The sequence below is a fragment of the Muntiacus reevesi genome, chromosome 17, assembly GCF_963930625.1.
Source record: "Muntiacus reevesi chromosome 17, mMunRee1.1, whole genome shotgun sequence".
NCBI lineage: Eukaryota > Metazoa > Chordata > Mammalia > Artiodactyla > Cervidae > Muntiacus > Muntiacus reevesi.
In genome coordinates this window covers 40,826,891-40,842,617 of record NC_089265.1, presented here as the reverse complement: position 1 = coordinate 40,842,617, position 15,727 = coordinate 40,826,891, and the positions used below count along the sequence as shown (strand labels likewise).

At 48.3% G+C, this 15,727-nt stretch overlaps 1 protein-coding gene across 1 annotated transcript; it reads left to right on the top strand.

Moving 5' to 3' along the window:
• The first annotated feature begins 892 nt into the window (after positions 1-892).
• DMRT3 (doublesex and mab-3 related transcription factor 3) lies at positions 893-14,252 on the top strand. Its single transcript, XM_065907763.1, has 2 exons — positions 893-1,343; positions 13,285-14,252. The coding sequence occupies exons 1-2, from the start codon at positions 893-895 to the stop codon at positions 14,250-14,252; spliced, it is 1,419 nt and encodes a 472-aa protein (XP_065763835.1).
• Positions 14,253-15,727: the final 1,475 nt, after the last annotated feature.

Below are 15,727 nucleotides of genomic sequence, written 5' to 3'. Positions count from 1 at the left end.
TTCCAACGCCCTACCCCTAACTTCTCCAGCCTGTGGCCGCAGGGCCTGCCTTCCCCCAACTTAAAACCTTCTCGCGCCGGGACCCTAGTGCACCCGCAGCGCTCAGATAGGTTCCGGTTCTCCCCGGGCCGTGTGTCTGTGGCCCAGTGTGGGAATGAAAGCCGCCTTGGGCCGAGTGCCGCCAAATCGGGCCTGGAGGGAGGAGGGAAGAGGGTTGAAGGGGAGCTGCCACCCGCCTCGCCCAGAGGCACCCTCGCTCTCCTCCGCGCCGGTCCTCCCTTCCCCGCCCCTCGGGCGCTGCCGCGTCCCGAGTGCTGCAGTCCCTCCGGTGCAGTCGGGGAGGCGCGGGGAGCCTGGAGGAGGGGGCCGTGAGCGCCCCCGTGAGTGGCCCGGCGGCAGGCAGCAAGGAGAGCGAAGCAAGGGACTCGAGGGGCGCGGGCAGAGAGGAAGGAGGCGTGGAGTGGAGTGGGGTGGAGTGCCAGGAGACCCGGACCCCGAAGGTGGGGGTGGCGGGGGAGGGAGGAGGGGGAGGCGGCGGAGGACGTGCCGGCCGCTGTGCGCGCGGGAGCCGCAGACGAGCCGCCTCAGACCTTAGCTAGAGCTTCCGCCGGCTCCCGGCAGCGCCGCCGCGCCTCGGCCGGGGAGGACGTGCCGGCCAAAGGAGCGGCGGGCGGAGACTCGGCCGACTCGGGATTGGGGAAGCGCTGCCGGGAGCTGTAAAGACGGCCGCGGCCCCTCCAGCCCCTCCGAAGCGCTCGAGGCCGCCTGGACTGCGGGAGCGAGGACTGCGCCGCCCGGAGGCCGCTTTGGAGAGGGCCTCTCGGCCCCGCCGTCCCGCGGCCCCGTACCGGCTCCCGCCGCCAGCTTGCCAGCTCTGTCGGGGGCCCGGGGCATGAACGGCTACGGCTCCCCCTACCTGTACATGGGCGGCCCGGTGTCGCAGCCGCCGCGGGCGCCCCTGCAGCGCACGCCGAAGTGCGCGCGCTGCCGCAACCACGGCGTGCTGTCCTGGCTCAAGGGCCACAAGCGCTACTGCCGCTTCAAAGACTGCACCTGCGAGAAGTGCATCCTCATCATCGAGCGGCAGCGGGTCATGGCGGCGCAGGTGGCGCTGCGCAGGCAGCAGGCCAACGAGAGCCTCGAGAGCCTCATCCCCGACTCGCTGCGCGCCCTGCCGGGACCCCCGCCGCCGGGAGACGCGGCCGCCGCCCCGCAGCCGCCGCCGACCTCCCAGCCGTCTCAGCCGCCGTCGCGCCCAGCCGCCGAGTTGGCTGCGGCCGCCGCGCTGCGCTGGGCCGCCGAGCCCCCGCCCGGGGCGCTGCAGGCGCCGCTCGCCAAGCCAGGTAAGAGCCGCGGCGGGGCCGGGCCGGGCTGGCGCCTGGGCGGAAACACTTGGAAGCAGTTCTGGAGGCTTTGGCCGGTAGGCCCGAAGGCGAGTGTGGCGGGAGTGGGCTGGGCGCGACCTTCTCCCCCAACTCCAGCCACGCCGGTCCTTACTCCCTGGCAGAAGCGGCGTTCAGTCTGGACCCGGCGAGGTAGGAGGTAGAACCCAGGTGCCCTCGGGAAAGGCGCCTCGGGCTCGCCAAGTGCCTTCTCTAAGTTTAAGGGGACAGGTGGATAAAGATGTCGAAACAGGACCAGATTAAAATCCACGCGGGCGCACACACCGCCAGGCTTTCCGACTGTGGGCTTGAGAGGCCTCGCATCTGGAGGTTGGGACGGGAGGGCAGAGAAGGAGCCCAGGTCCACGGTTTGGCCTACTCTGGGCTATTTTCTCTTTCTCGGCACCCGGTAACTGGAGCGAACCTGAAGACTTTCTAGTAGTCTGCTGTGGCCTCCAGCCTTTTGCAGTTTGTTGAAGGAAACCCTGTTTAGAAGCAATAGTAGAAAGGGACTAGAAAGACTCCCAAAACTTTTAGCGGGGACTCAATCTGGTGCACCCAGAGCCAGCCAATTCCTTTTGCAGAAGTTCAGGTCCTGTAACACCATTTTGCAGGCAGACCTTTGCAGTCTGTGGTTTTAAAGAAAGACCAAACCTGACCTACAGTGAGGAAGGCCATGCCTGGAGAGCCCTTTCGCCAGTTCTTGGGCGGGGGGGGGGGGGGGGGGGGGGGGGCTGGGCCTCCTCCGGTCCTCCTTCTCTTCTCTTCCCCCTCCTCTGCTGTGTTCTAGAGAGCAGGGGTCTGCCCTGAGTCCTGGAGCTGCATAGATCCCCCTACCCACCTTTCTATCTGGTTCTCTCCTTCAGGCCACCAAAACCTTGCACACCCCACTGGGGCCTTTCCTCCTGGAGACTTGCTAGCTTGCGACTGTCCTGCCCAGCCCAAGCGCTGTTTTGGTTTTTAAGCTCTTGGAATACAGTGGACAGGTGTTTGGTGATTCCCTTTCTCTGGGGCAGACGTGCACAGGAAAGAATCCCCATCTTCTCAGGGAGAGGGTTGAGAGGTATGCTGGGACTCAGAAGTGGAAGACCCTGGAAGGACCAAAGCCGCCCTGTGGGTGGAACTAATGGGAGAGCTTCTGCCTACCCCTAATGGCGCCCCTCCCGCCCCAGTGCAATACTTCTGGTTTCTGGAGAGAGGCTTTCTGGAGCGCTGGACTGCTGGGTGGAGCCGGGGACAGGCCACTTTGGGGATGAGCTGGTGGGCTGCCCTGCAGGCTCAGTTCTGCTGCCCTGTTGCTCAGTTATGCTCTGCACACCCGACCTCTGAGAACATCTCATGTGAAGAGCAGAACTGGGTGTTTTAAGGACAGAAGTGGGTTCACTGAACGTGGATTTTGTGACTGTTTAATCCGAGGTAGGATATAAGCCTTTTCCTGAGTATGTCCACACACTTCCAGGTGACTCTTTTGTCAGTGTGATCTCTTTATGTTTTATAGGTTTGCCATAGAGGAGTCAGGGGGGAGGGGAGAGAAGCTTCTTTTTGTTTTTCTCTGTTAAATTAGGGCAGGTAACTAGGTGAGTTTTGTCTCAGTTCTCAAGGTTGATCCATGCCAGTGACTTTTCTGAACCTTCCCGTTTCCAGTTCCTCCGTCTCCATTTCCCCCAACACTCAGGCAGCATTTGTGATGGTGCAGGCAGCACCCCCATAATAGTGCATTGGGTTCTGGGGTCCCTGTCCAAGAGGGGGTTCCTTTCACACCCTGTGCTCTTCACACCTGTTCTCTGGGATAGCCAAAGTTCACCTTTTCTAAAGCTTCCAAACCAAAAACAGCCCTGAGAGGTGGGGAGTGAGGGCAGGCAGAAAGGCAGAGCAGCAGCAGCAGCTGGAGAAAGATACAAGCTTGGGTTTTTTGCGCTGGCTCTCTTTCTCTTTCACCGGGAACCAAGTGTTCCAGGAGAGCCTGAGCCTTTCAAATTGAAAACAAGTAATTGCAAAGGAAAATAGGATTTGACATAAGAAGAGGTTGGAGTGATGACTTTGGGGGACTAGACTGTCAGGGACCAGCAGCTCAGCCTCCAACTGGTCCTGCTGTGTACCTTGCACATATTATTTATGTAACTTTTGTTTTCTTCTTTCAATTGGTTCGATCGCATAGTTCCATTTAATACCAACAAAAAGCCAGTCACCAGTCTGATGATGATGAGAGAGGGCAGAAAAGGACTAGATAGTTGTTTTCCATTAGGAAGGAAGGTGTACAAGTGGATCAGTTCTATGCAATGGTTTATACAGAGAAAGCCCATTTGGGATTTAAATTAGGGAAAACTGCCTGGATGGGACTACTGGTTGCTGTACGTATTTGTTTGCAGTTGTTTTTTGGATGTATTTGTATGTAACATAGCATGCGTATTGAGAAGCCTGTTAGATGTGGTCCTGGGCAAGTAGCTCACTACCTAGGGAAGTGAAGCACTATTTGAATCGTAGGTCCACATGTATAGTAAGTTCACAGACCACTGGTGGGTGGTGGTGGTTTAGTTGCTAAGTCCTGTCTGACTCTTGCGACCCCATGAACTGCAGCCCACCAGGCTCCTCTGTCCATGGAATTTTCCAGGCAAGAATACTGGAGTGGGTTGCCATTTCCTTCTCCAGGGGATCTTCCCGACCCAGGGATCTGACCCATGTTTCCTGTACTGCAGGTGGATTCTTTACTGCTGAGCTACCAGGGAAGTCCCCGCAGACCATTCGGATTCTATGAATATCTGCTGGTGATTTATAGAGATTTGTTTCTGTGGGATTATGGAGATTTTGTTCAAGTACATAGCTGTGGAGACATTGTCTCTTTTTATTGGCTACAAATGCAGGTGCAGACACACAGGTATCTTTCCCCCTCTCCAGAGATCCTTAAGAAAAGCACATGCCCTGGAGAAGGGAATGTTTGTTGGGCAACTGCTGGAGAAAAAACACCTTGTACAGCGAGCAACATTAATACCAAAACCCAGCTTTGTAGCTGGAAGAAATTTATTTCTCAAATCATGCTTCAGAGTCTTTAAAGGAACAGGAATTATATTATCTAATGGTGTATCATGTTTAACATCTTTTTAAAAGTGGCAATGGTTTTAAGAAGAAATTTCATATTCTCAGATTATTACTTTTAGCAATAGATTAGAGCATTTTTTTTTTCCTTTTTGAGAGTACATTTCCCCTGCTGCTTGACTGTCATCTATGACTGGCCTGGAGTTAGTAGATTTTGATGAAACCTAAAATTCTAGTCTAAGCGTCTTTAAATCTATCCTGTTGATTCGTTTCTCTCCCATTCCCTCTTAGTCCTTCTCACTCCCCTCCTCCTTCCCGTCATGAAAATATCTTGGGAAGCTTGAACACCTTTCAGCTCTTAGTGTATCTGAGTCAGCAGCTTCAACCAGCCAAGCCTGCCTCTCGGACTGGGCTCCAGAGCTCAGGAAAGTTAAGGGTCACGACCAAGGTGGGAAGCTAAAGTTACATTCCTGTGTGTGGCTCCCTCCCCCCGCGTTCTCCTCTACTTCCAGAAGAGTGTCCTGGGTCTCCTTGGGCTTAGAGAGGACAGGTCTGTGGCTATTGACTCATGCTAGGTTTACATCTGCCATCAAAAGAAATGTGTGAGCAAGTTTTAAAATTTCTTGAAGGTAAAGAAATCGAAAGCATCACATTTGATTAGGAGTAAGAGAGCAGGGTTAAGAAAGTAGGATCTTCTTTCCTGTTTATTTCTCCTGAAAAGAAGTGGAACAAGAGATCTGTAGGGAGGGAAGTTGGGAGATTTCAGAAAACTGCCTTTATTTTATCTTACCTCCTGGCCGGCACTTTCTCACATCTTGGAGCTTACCCTGGGCTTTTCAGTCCCAGCTTGATTAGGTCCTGTCTTGTCAGCTTCCTAATTTAAAATTTTACTTTTAATTAAAAAAAAAGACACACACACAAACACACCTGCAGGGATCCTGAGTGTGGGCAGAGGCCAGGGTGGGAAATGCTCAGTGACCAGGAGCACAGGAGAAGTGGTGGGAGACCTCACAGTCTTTCATGAAGGGTACCTACGAACTTAAAACAGGGTCCGGTTACTTCATATGTTTTGATTTGGGGCGAGGGGTTTTGTTTTAAGCCATGAAAACCAACCAAACGAAAAGGAAGACGCCAGGCTGATTGGTTTCTTCCGAGCCTGACCCGTGGCCGGCTTCGGGCAGCTCTCCGCTCCCGTCTCTCCCGGCCGCCTCGGCTCCCGGCCCGAGCGCTGAGCTCGGCACCTGCGGGTGACTGGTGGGGGCCCCGGGGCTGGAGCTGGGACGGACGGGAGCCCCAGAGCGGCCGTGGCAGCCGCGTGCGTGTGGCTGCCCTGGACCTCTCCCCCTCGGACCCTGTCCCTGTCCGGGGCACCGCAGCCGAGGCTGCCTCCTTCCGCAGCTCCTTCTGCGGGAGCGGTGGGCGCTCAGCCCCGCCGGCCCGCCTGGCCCTCCCGGTTCACCTTCGCCTCGCCTCTCTGCTCTCCCGCTCCCCGCGCCCTCCCTGCCGCCTGCCCGCTTCGGTAGAGTGCCAAATTTAGCAAAAAGCCTGCAAATAAACACACACAAAAATAGGACGTCAAATACTGCACAGGGCAAACTTCTACTAAAACATTCTTTGTTGTTTTTCCTAAGTGCAGATTCCACTGGGCATCCTGCGGACGATTTTATCTGGCAGCTCCAGCCTGGGAGGCGGACCAAGCCCCATTGCCCTCTGTGCGCCCCTCGGGGTGGGCCTCGCTCTGGCTGGTCTCCCGGCCCCTTTCTCCCCGGGGAGCCCAAACTGCCCCCCAGAGGCTCAGAGAGGCGCTGGTGTCCATCTTGTGGGTCAGAGCACCGGGAGGAGGGAACCCGGGGGCATTTTCCACATCTCAGAACCAGAGTTTCCCTGCCTTCCAGGACAGAACCTCTCCCCCCCACACAGCACACCCCTCTGGGTTATAAATCTGGCGGATAGTCCTGTTCTCGACTTACACAACCAACTTTTCTTTTCCCTGATGGATGAACTCCGGAGTTTAAAAGATTACAGTAATCACAGGAGGACAGTGTAAATCGAATCTGATAGCAATAGCTTTCGGGGAAGGTCAGGCTCAAGTGAAATGTTACCAAGCAACAGGCATTTTGTTTGCAAAATACAATCAAAGAGCATTGATGAGAAATTCTTCACTGCAGCCAGTCAGCACTTTCAGCTAACAGCTTTACAGAGGGAAAGGGAGTAAGTCTTCATAAATCAACGTGCCTGGAGGACTCCGAGCCCCTTCTGGGAAATGTTGCACAGAATCCAGTGAAAACCTGCTTGCCTGCCTGCCTCCCCTTTCTCTCCTCCTTTTCTCCTTCCATTGGCTTTTGAACCTGTTGCGGCCCCTCAGTAGGTAGTCACTCAGGTCCTGGACCATGTCTCGTGGCATATGGCTCTGATGGCATGTTGGGCCTTGCATTGGGGTTTGCATGGCCTCTCCCGGCAGGGCTTGAGGCCCGAGTAGTGGAACGCTGGCCCTTGCAGGCCCATCACCTGGGGATCATGTCACATAGCGTCCAAGAGTCCCATGTGGCTTTAGGGAGTCACCCTCTTGTTTGAGCCCTGCAAACCACTGCCCTCTGAAGAAACTGAGGGGAAACTAAACCATAACTAGGCAGGCTTTATTTTTAATTTTTTATATCTTATTATACAGTTAAACAACTGTAAGAAAATCAGCACAATCAACTGCTGAATGACAATATTATGGAAAACTTAGCATTCAAATCATTGGTTTTCTAACACATCTCGAATCTCTTTTGATGCCAGTGACTAGGCAGACATACATTTTACAAAGCTGAGATCAGTGTTCTGCCCCCCCACCTGTAATTATTACTTGTTGTAGTTCAGTGTACGTTCCACTCGTAGCCATTATATGACTGTTTACAGCAACATTCCCTCCCATGAATACAGCAGTCTGCCCAACTGCTGGCCTTTGGGTTACCTGCTGTGTTTCAATGTAAATACGACTCATTGCATAGGTGACTTGGAAATTTTGCAAAATGTTCATTAGTAAACAGTAAGCCTCTCAGTGGTCACAAGGTAAACGCTTTGATCATCTCTGTATAATCACCTAGCACAGTGCAAGGGCACATGGTAAAAGATTTAAAACTTGTTAGACAACTGAATGAGTAGCTAGCTGCATTTTTATAAGTACCAAACATACTTGTATATTTATAGATAATTTCCCTCCTGCTTCTTGAAAAATATTCCTTTCAGAGTCAAGAAAGAGGTCAGAACTAAGTTTTTGCAGCATTTACAAAGTCCACAGTTGCAAATCATCCTTTCTTAAGTCCAGCCCTTTCTATATCAATGTCTGCCAGAGTATTGGTCCCCAGGAATCATCTTGATTTCTTCTATGTTATTAAGTCAGTGTTGTCAATGATTTTAAAAAGCATGACTATTTACTTTTCATAGGTTTCCCCCCCACCTCAGGAAGAAGAGGAAAGATTTTAGACTGACATTCATCCCCTGCTGTATGCTAGGCTTTTTATCCATTGGTTAAGCTAGGCTTATCCATTGGTTAAGCACTTCTAGTGTAAGGTAACAGAAAATGTAAAGAGCGTGTCTCCTGTTTGACTTCTGATTGGGCAGTGGTCTTTTTTGAAAGCCCCATCCAGCCAGGACTTCTTCCCTGCCATTGTTGTGAGATTTGTGTGCTTTGAAAACAACCCATCAGTAAACAGTTATTTAGAGGTGTGTTCCTCAAAGCTCAAGTGAACAGATGAGGACGTCACAATCCCATGTTTCAAAATGCGTGACATGATTTCAAACAGAAGAAAAATTAAATCCAGTGACTTCTGCACTGGCAAGCAACACTCCCTATGCCAGTGTTTTTTTGTTTTTAATTCTGGATGGATGCTATATTTTGTTTTTGTAGATATCATTGGATAGAATGGGTTAAAACCCCCTACATTTCAGTGAGGAGGGTTTTTCATTTTTTCTGTGTCTTGAGCACAGTGTCTGCTTCATATGTGTGACAGACTTTCTCAAAATCTCTGAAATAAATACATGGGTTTTTTTTTTTTAAGTTGCATTTTCATATGAAAAAAAATCCACTAAAGAAAGTTTAAATTTGCAAACTGTAATTTTAGATTGGAAGTCATTTTTGTGTGAGTGTTCATTTTCTGTCCTTAAAGTCTTGTAGCTTCTTATGGCACAGATATATTTTTGAAGTTGGTTGAAGTTGGTAGCACTGTTTTCCAGAGAAAAAATTTCCTTCTTAATTGAGTATCTACTTTCAAAAAACATCTTTACCCTTGTGAAGAATTTATTTCAGGGATAGCTGTGAGTGTTTCTGCATCATGAAAAATATGAAATTGAAGTGTGAACATCTAGAAGACTTTTAAATGTCTAGATGTTTAGCTTTAGAAATAGCAAATTGTATCACTTTCAATAACCGGTTTGCAATAGCAGATGAGTGATTTCTTTCTACTTTTAGTCTAGCAGTTTTTGGCGCCTGTATATTAGGAGTAAAAATATTATCAATTGAAATATATTCTTACTCTTTAATGTTCTAGAAATTAGGGTGTCAGTTTCAAGAAGAAAGAGGTTAAAACATTTGGAGAGTATTTCATTTTTCATTTAGCTACTTGGCAGTTTCACATTTCTGTATCTCGAAAGTCTTTGTATTTTAAACCAACAGGAGCATTTTATAAAGTTCATTTGGAAAAAAAAATCTAGAGATATAAAGAAACACCTGTTATTAAATTACACTTTATCACTGGGCCCAAGATTCACCCTCTATAATTACTTGTGAAAGTCTGTATTTATGACGGAATAATTTACAATACTTGTAGTTTAGGTATAACAATACCACCAACACTTGATACCATGAATTTGCAGGGATCGTATATTCTGCCCTGGAGGCATTGTTGCTGGGTAAGGAGTTATTCCTGGTATAAGGTGAGAGCCTAGTCTTCCCTTGCCCAGTTTTGAAACCCCAGCATCCCTGGATGTTGACTGGGATTGTTTACCCAGCGCCTCTTAGCAGGACTTTACATGGTGCTCAGGTGTGTGGAGGGCATAGGTGTGTTCCACTCACTGCTTCCTTCAACAGCTTCTATCTTCCCACTGGATATGGTGTAAACTGGGCTGAACTTGGTTGGTTGGAATGTTCTGAATTTGTAAATTTGATTCCTGTGACATAATGTTAGATTTTCTCACTTTTTGGTCATAGCCTGCACACCCCTTAGAGAGGCAGATCAACCCAGAAATCTGCAGAGAGAGAGTGTGGACAAATCAGTACAATCCAACATCACTCTCTGAGAAGTGACCACAAGCGCTTGCTGCACTGGGGATGTCACAGTGGCAGGTAGAAAAGGTGGCACAAGAAAATGCAGAAGAGACTTTATGCCACCCAGTGGTTCATGACTGGTGGACAAGCTGCCGACCAGAGATGATTCCACTGTGGCCTGTTCTGCAGATCAGGAAAATAGGTTCAAAAATAAAATTTTGTATTGTCTGATTTATAACCCTACCATCCAATATCCAGTTGTTTGGAACAGTACATCCTTTACCGTCTTGAAAAAACTACTATATTTTCTTAATGGTAGATATGGCAAATTAGCCAGAATGTTATTCCTTAGTTCTCCTTTGGGTAAATTTGCCGTTTGAGTCACTTCTTCTGTAGTCTGAAGCATTCTGTGGAAGAATGAACTTGGTGATAGACTGAGAGACATTTTTCCAAATGTCTTCAGTGTCTGCAACTGATCCAGGGTGGGGGAAAAATTACCTTTTAAAATGGGAAGTTAGGTTCACACACTGCTTTTGAAAGTATGCTTTTGAAAATATTGAAATATCAAAATTAGAGCTTTCTAAAAAAATTTGTTGTTACCCTTTCTTTTCTAGAAGAGCCAGCTGTTTCTTGCTTTAAAACAATCTCACCATCCCTTATATTGCTGTAACGCTGTGTATCATATTTCTTTCACTTTTTCATTGTAGTAAAATACAGATAACATAAATTTTACTATTTTAACCCATTTTAGGGATGCAATATAGTGACTTTAAACACATTCATAATGTTGTGCAGCCCTCACCACTTTACATTTTTAAAACTTTTTATCATCCCTAACTGAAACTCAATACCATTTAGACAATATATCTCTGTTACTCCCTCCCCCAGTCCCTGACAATACTGTTTTCCTTTCTGTCCCTGTGAGTTTGCCTGTTCTAGGTATGTTATATAAATGGTATCATAGAATGGTTTTCCCTTTGTGTCTGCCTTATTTTACTTAGCATATATTCGTGATTCATCCACATTGTAGCATATGTGAGAATTTCATTCCTTTTTGACGCTGAATAATATTTGATTGTACCTATAGACCACGTTTTGTTTATCTGTTCATCCATCACTGATGGATGCTGGGTTTCTTCCAACTTTTGTCTCTTGTGGATAATGCTGCTGTGAACATTTATGTTCCGTGTGTGCATATTTGCCACTTAGCAATTTTTCCCTGGCTGTGTTTGCTTTCTCCCCACACATGCATCTCATTTCCCCAACTTGGTAATAAATTCCACAAGTTAGGGACCAGTCTTACATCTGCTGATGTTTTCTGCCCTCGGTATCTTGCAGGGTACAGTGATAAAAGTACTTGATGCTGATAATAATAGATAATGAAAGTTAAATAAGAAAACTGTTTAGAGAAGCACAGTGTTTAAAGCCTTACTTTATGTCCATATTTCCCCCGGGAGAGTATTTGACTTGTTTTCCTAAGCTTCAGTGAGCAGAGGCCAAGATCCAATTGTGCATTGAGTTCAGTGCTGAGTTAACATACTGTCACTGTCTGCTCATTGTCAAGTGTTCAATGATAGAGTAACACCAAGAGGTAGGTATAGGGTCATGGGTCAGGAAATTTTAGACAAGTCTACCTGCTTACAATATGAACCTGTGGAAGCTTTTCTGTTGCTGTTTTTCTCCTTGGGATCAAAGACAACTACCACATTAACCCAGGAGATGAAAATTGGGTCACCAATCCTAGGATTCTGCTGAAGAGAATATGTCATATTTCTCTTGCAAAAAGGTCTCTTGTGCATATCCCGGAATTGTTACAGAAAGCAAAAATGGCTTCATTCCTGTTGACTGAAGATGATCCCCACACTGACACCTGATATTTTGTATTGGAAAAAGAAGCAGTTTAAATGCAAATTTGGGATAGGTATGAATTTGTATCAGATTTACAGTTGAACGTTTCACCGATGTAGTTTAAGGATATTTTTTTTGAACTATTTATTTATGCTTAGGACATATTTATTGGTTTGTAAAGAATCAAAGTTTTGTCTTTCAATTATAATTAAGGTACATCCCATATTAGAAAAAAGCTCACAAAAGGGTCTTTGTTTAAGGTTTTTAAAATAAACAACAACAAATAGGAGGAGATGGATTTTAGATGCTGCTTTGATGAAATTTCACCAGTTGGCTCTCCACACAACATCAGGTGTGCCCAGAGAGGAGGCGACAATTAGGCTATTCAGGCAGGGGCAGTGGAAAACACAGGCCAACCGATTGTTTACATCCTGACAATTGGGTCATTAATAATTTCCATCTTCAGATCAGTTACGCTGGCTCTGAGTAGACACAGCCAGTACGTGTTTTAAGAAAGATAAAAAATCCACTTGTATATAACTTAATAAAGAATATGCTTCTTTATTCTAAAGGTCTCTTAGAACTTACTTCTGCAACCAAACCAGTCTGTCTTTCTTCTTCCTTCCTTTCTGCCTCTTTAGCAGTCATACTAGCCCTCGTCAGGCGGTGAGTGATGTCTTAGACCAAAATGTTAGATTTACAACTGGTTTACTGGTTTACTTCACAGCAAAGCTCTGCTTTATTTGGGAAGCTTTGTTTCTCTCTTTTTTAAAAAAAAAAAATATAGTTCAGGAAGGTATCTTGAAGTCCATCCTATATGCTTCTTGCACCCCAGGTCCTGGAGTTACGGACACACTGTTTCATTGGTGGGTCTTCTTGCACCCCAGGTCCTGGAGTTATGGACACACTGTTTCATTGGTGGGTCTTCTTGCACCCCAGGTCCTGGAGTTATGGATGCACTGTTTCATTGGTAGGTCTTCCTCCCAGGCAGTTTCATAAGCCTTCTCCAGCCCTCTGTTTCTCTCTCTCTGCATCTTGTCCCACACCCAGGTTTCACAGCTGGTGTTGCTTCCCCTCTGGTGCGGGTTATAGGCAACCAAGTCTTCTGGGACCTCGAGTGGCCTTTTAAGAGAGGTTTCCATGTGTGGAGGCTTCTTTCACTCTGGTAATCATATTGACTTGTTATTCTACTATCCTGATGAAACATACTGATGACTTATAACATATAACACATATATATGTGTGTGTGTGTTCACATATAACACAGAATCTGCCTAGGGAAATGGTTTTAAAATATTAAAATTTCCCCTGGGTGTATGGGTCATGCACCAGCTATTGCAGCTGTTGATGTCCTTTGGTGGCGCTAGCCCCCTCATTTAGAGAAGAGGAGCTAGAAAACAAGCCCAAGTTCATTTTTCTGTTCGTCCCTGGATGGTGTTTGTCCCCAGTCTGATCCGCATTTAGACTGTTACTGCTAGACAGCCACATCGTTTTTGGTTGTGGTTCTTTCCTCACTGTCTTGTGTTGAAGGCAAGCTTTCCTGCACAGCCCATTCTGAGAAATCACTCTGGTGTCTAGATCCTTACTTACAGGGTTTGTTCATTTTTTGCCATTTGCTATTGACGTAGTTTGGATAATTTTCCGGCTTGCAGTATGTTATAACCCACAGAGAAGCAGTTCCCCTTGCAAAAAGGGCAGGTAGGGCCCTCTCCTGAGCACATGTGTTCTTTGCACACCAGGAGGGGATTCAACCAGCTGTTCTCTGCTTTTCAGATTTGACAGAAGAACGACTTGGGGACGGCAGCACCGCTGACAATGCTGAGACTTTCAGCGACAAAGACACGGACCAGAGGAGCTCCCCAGACGTGGCCAAAAGTAAGGGCTGCTTCACACCTGAGAGCCCCGAGATCGTGTCAGTGGACGAAGGGGGGTTCACGGTCCAGAAGAACGGAGCCAGCTCAGAGAGCCGGCCCGACAGCCCCAAGTACCCCGGGGAGCAGAGCCACCTCCTGATCGAGGGCCCCTCGGGGACCGTGTCTCTGCCCTTCAGCTTGAAAGCCAACAGACCGCCCCTAGAAGTGTTGAAAAAGATATTCCCCCACCAGAAGCCCGCGGTGCTGGAGTTGATCCTCAAGGGCTGCGGGGGTGACCTGGTGAGCGCTGTGGAGGTCCTGCTGTCCAGCCGCTCGTCCTCCTCGGCCGCCGAGCGGACTTCTGCCGGGGAGCCCGAGGGCCTGGTGCTGCCCTCCAACGGGCACCTCTTCGAGCACACCTTGAGCTCCTACCCCCTGTCCTCGTCCAAGTGGTCCGTGGGCTCGGCCTTCAGAGTCCCCGACACGCTGAGGTTCTCTGCCGACTCCACCAACGTGGTGGCCAACCCCCTGGCCGTGCCGCTGCAGCACCCGTTTCCCCAGCCGCCCCGGTACCCTCTGATGCTGAGGAATACTCTGGCCAGAAACCAGTCGAGCCCCTTCTTGCCCAACGACGTGACGCTGTGGAACACCATGACGCTGCAGCAGCAGTACCAGCTGCGGTCCCAGTACGTCAGCCCCTTCCCCACCAACTCCACCAGCGTCTTCAGGAGCTCGCCCGTCCTCCCCGCCCGCGCCCCCGAAGACCCTCGGATCGCCCTCCCCGATGACGGGTGTCCCATGGTGTCAAAGCAGCCCATTTACGCCGAGGACGACTATGACGAGAGGTCTGACTCCTCAGACTCCCGGGTACTCAACACGTCATCTTAAGGCGCCGCCCGGGGGGGTGACCCGGTGACGTCGTCTGCGCGTTCGAACCCTGCGCCCCTCCCCCGCGGAGAGGCCACGGCCTGTGCACACCTCCTCCTGCCGCGTGACAAAGTGACCCTGCTTGATTCTAGACCTTAGCGATAAAACACGTAACTTATTTAATTTCTTGCACTTCACTGGAAAATGCCAAATAGCTTTGCTCTGTGGCTTTAGTGCTGAATGTTGGTTGTCAGAGAGAGTCTGATGCTAAGAATGGTCTGGGGAAAGCCTCGGGCCCATGGAAGATGTGTTTGGGGACATAACGCCGAAGGTCGGCCCCACCCCTAGACTCAACCTGGAGTCTTCAGTAACATAGTGTACTTGAAAGCAATTCTGTAAAAGAGGATTCCTCAGGATAATGAAACCTAAAGACGTGGTTTGATTGCAAACGGACTATAAATGGGGGCCTCATATTCCTATGGTAAAAATCCTTCTTGCATTTTCAAGAGAGACTGCACTTAATAGAGTGAACTGCTCACATGCTTATTTAAGCTTGGACAGTTTTCAGAGACAGACTCCATTAAGAATTATTCTTTCCACATGGCTGAATCAAAACATGTGTAATGTCAATGTAAACCCAATCACAGCTGTGAACTGCATGAAATATATTGTGAAAAGAACACAAGATTAAGCTTTGTCAGGTTAATGTAGCATGCTAAGGACTCTAGAAAAAAATAAACTAAGGAGATGATCTTGGTTTATGTCATTTCTGCCTATGAAAAGAGGATCTCTAAAAATAGAAACTTGATAAAAAAGCTACTTACTAGTGCAGGGATCAAGGTGTCAGTTAAACGTGACGCTGCTTGAGAAATATGAATGACAAAGCTTTGAGGCTGCATTCAGAAAGACAGAATTGATTGTTCAAGAAGAGAGTTAATTCAATTCCTCCATCCATTTGTTTCTTCAACAGATACTTACTGAGTGCCTACTCTGTGTAAGAGAATGCTCTTTGTATACTATTGTCCAAGTTATCTGCCCACGAGTCCAAGATAGCAGGGATTATATAATGGAGAATCTCATTAAAAACAAAGTAAAAACGAAACAATCTACAGTGTGGAAAGTAAGCAAAGTGCATAGCGTGGTACCTGACGTAGAGAAAGTACTCAGTAAAGGAGAGTGATTACTCCTCTTAGGTTCAGGCTATACTCCTATTTGCAGCCAGGATTGTGGAAGTGAATTCCCTCATTCTCACCAGAGAAGATGCCATTCTGGTTTGGCAGATAACCACAACAAAACGGTGGGAACCAGGACTTTCCCCCTTCATTTAAAAAGCGTTTGGGTGGTGCTGTACCTGGTCAGATACTTTTCTAAGTGAGTTTTTAAACAGTCATACACAGCGGTGCCCACACCAGCCGCTTTCTCACTGTTTCCTTTCTTCAGAGTGCTGGAGAAGAAGGGTGACTGCCCAGGTTAGACCAGAACCTTGTGAATGTGGA

Excerpts from the sequence above, each read along its gene's own strand:
- DMRT3 (XM_065907763.1), top strand. The coding sequence starts at position 893 with ATGAACGGCTACGGCTCCCCCTACCTGTACATGGGCGGCCCGGTGTCG. Across the intron at positions 1,344-13,284 it reads GGCGCCGCTCGCCAAGCCAG|ATTTGACAGAAGAACGACTT; the intron begins GTAAGAGCCGCG and ends TCTGCTTTTCAG.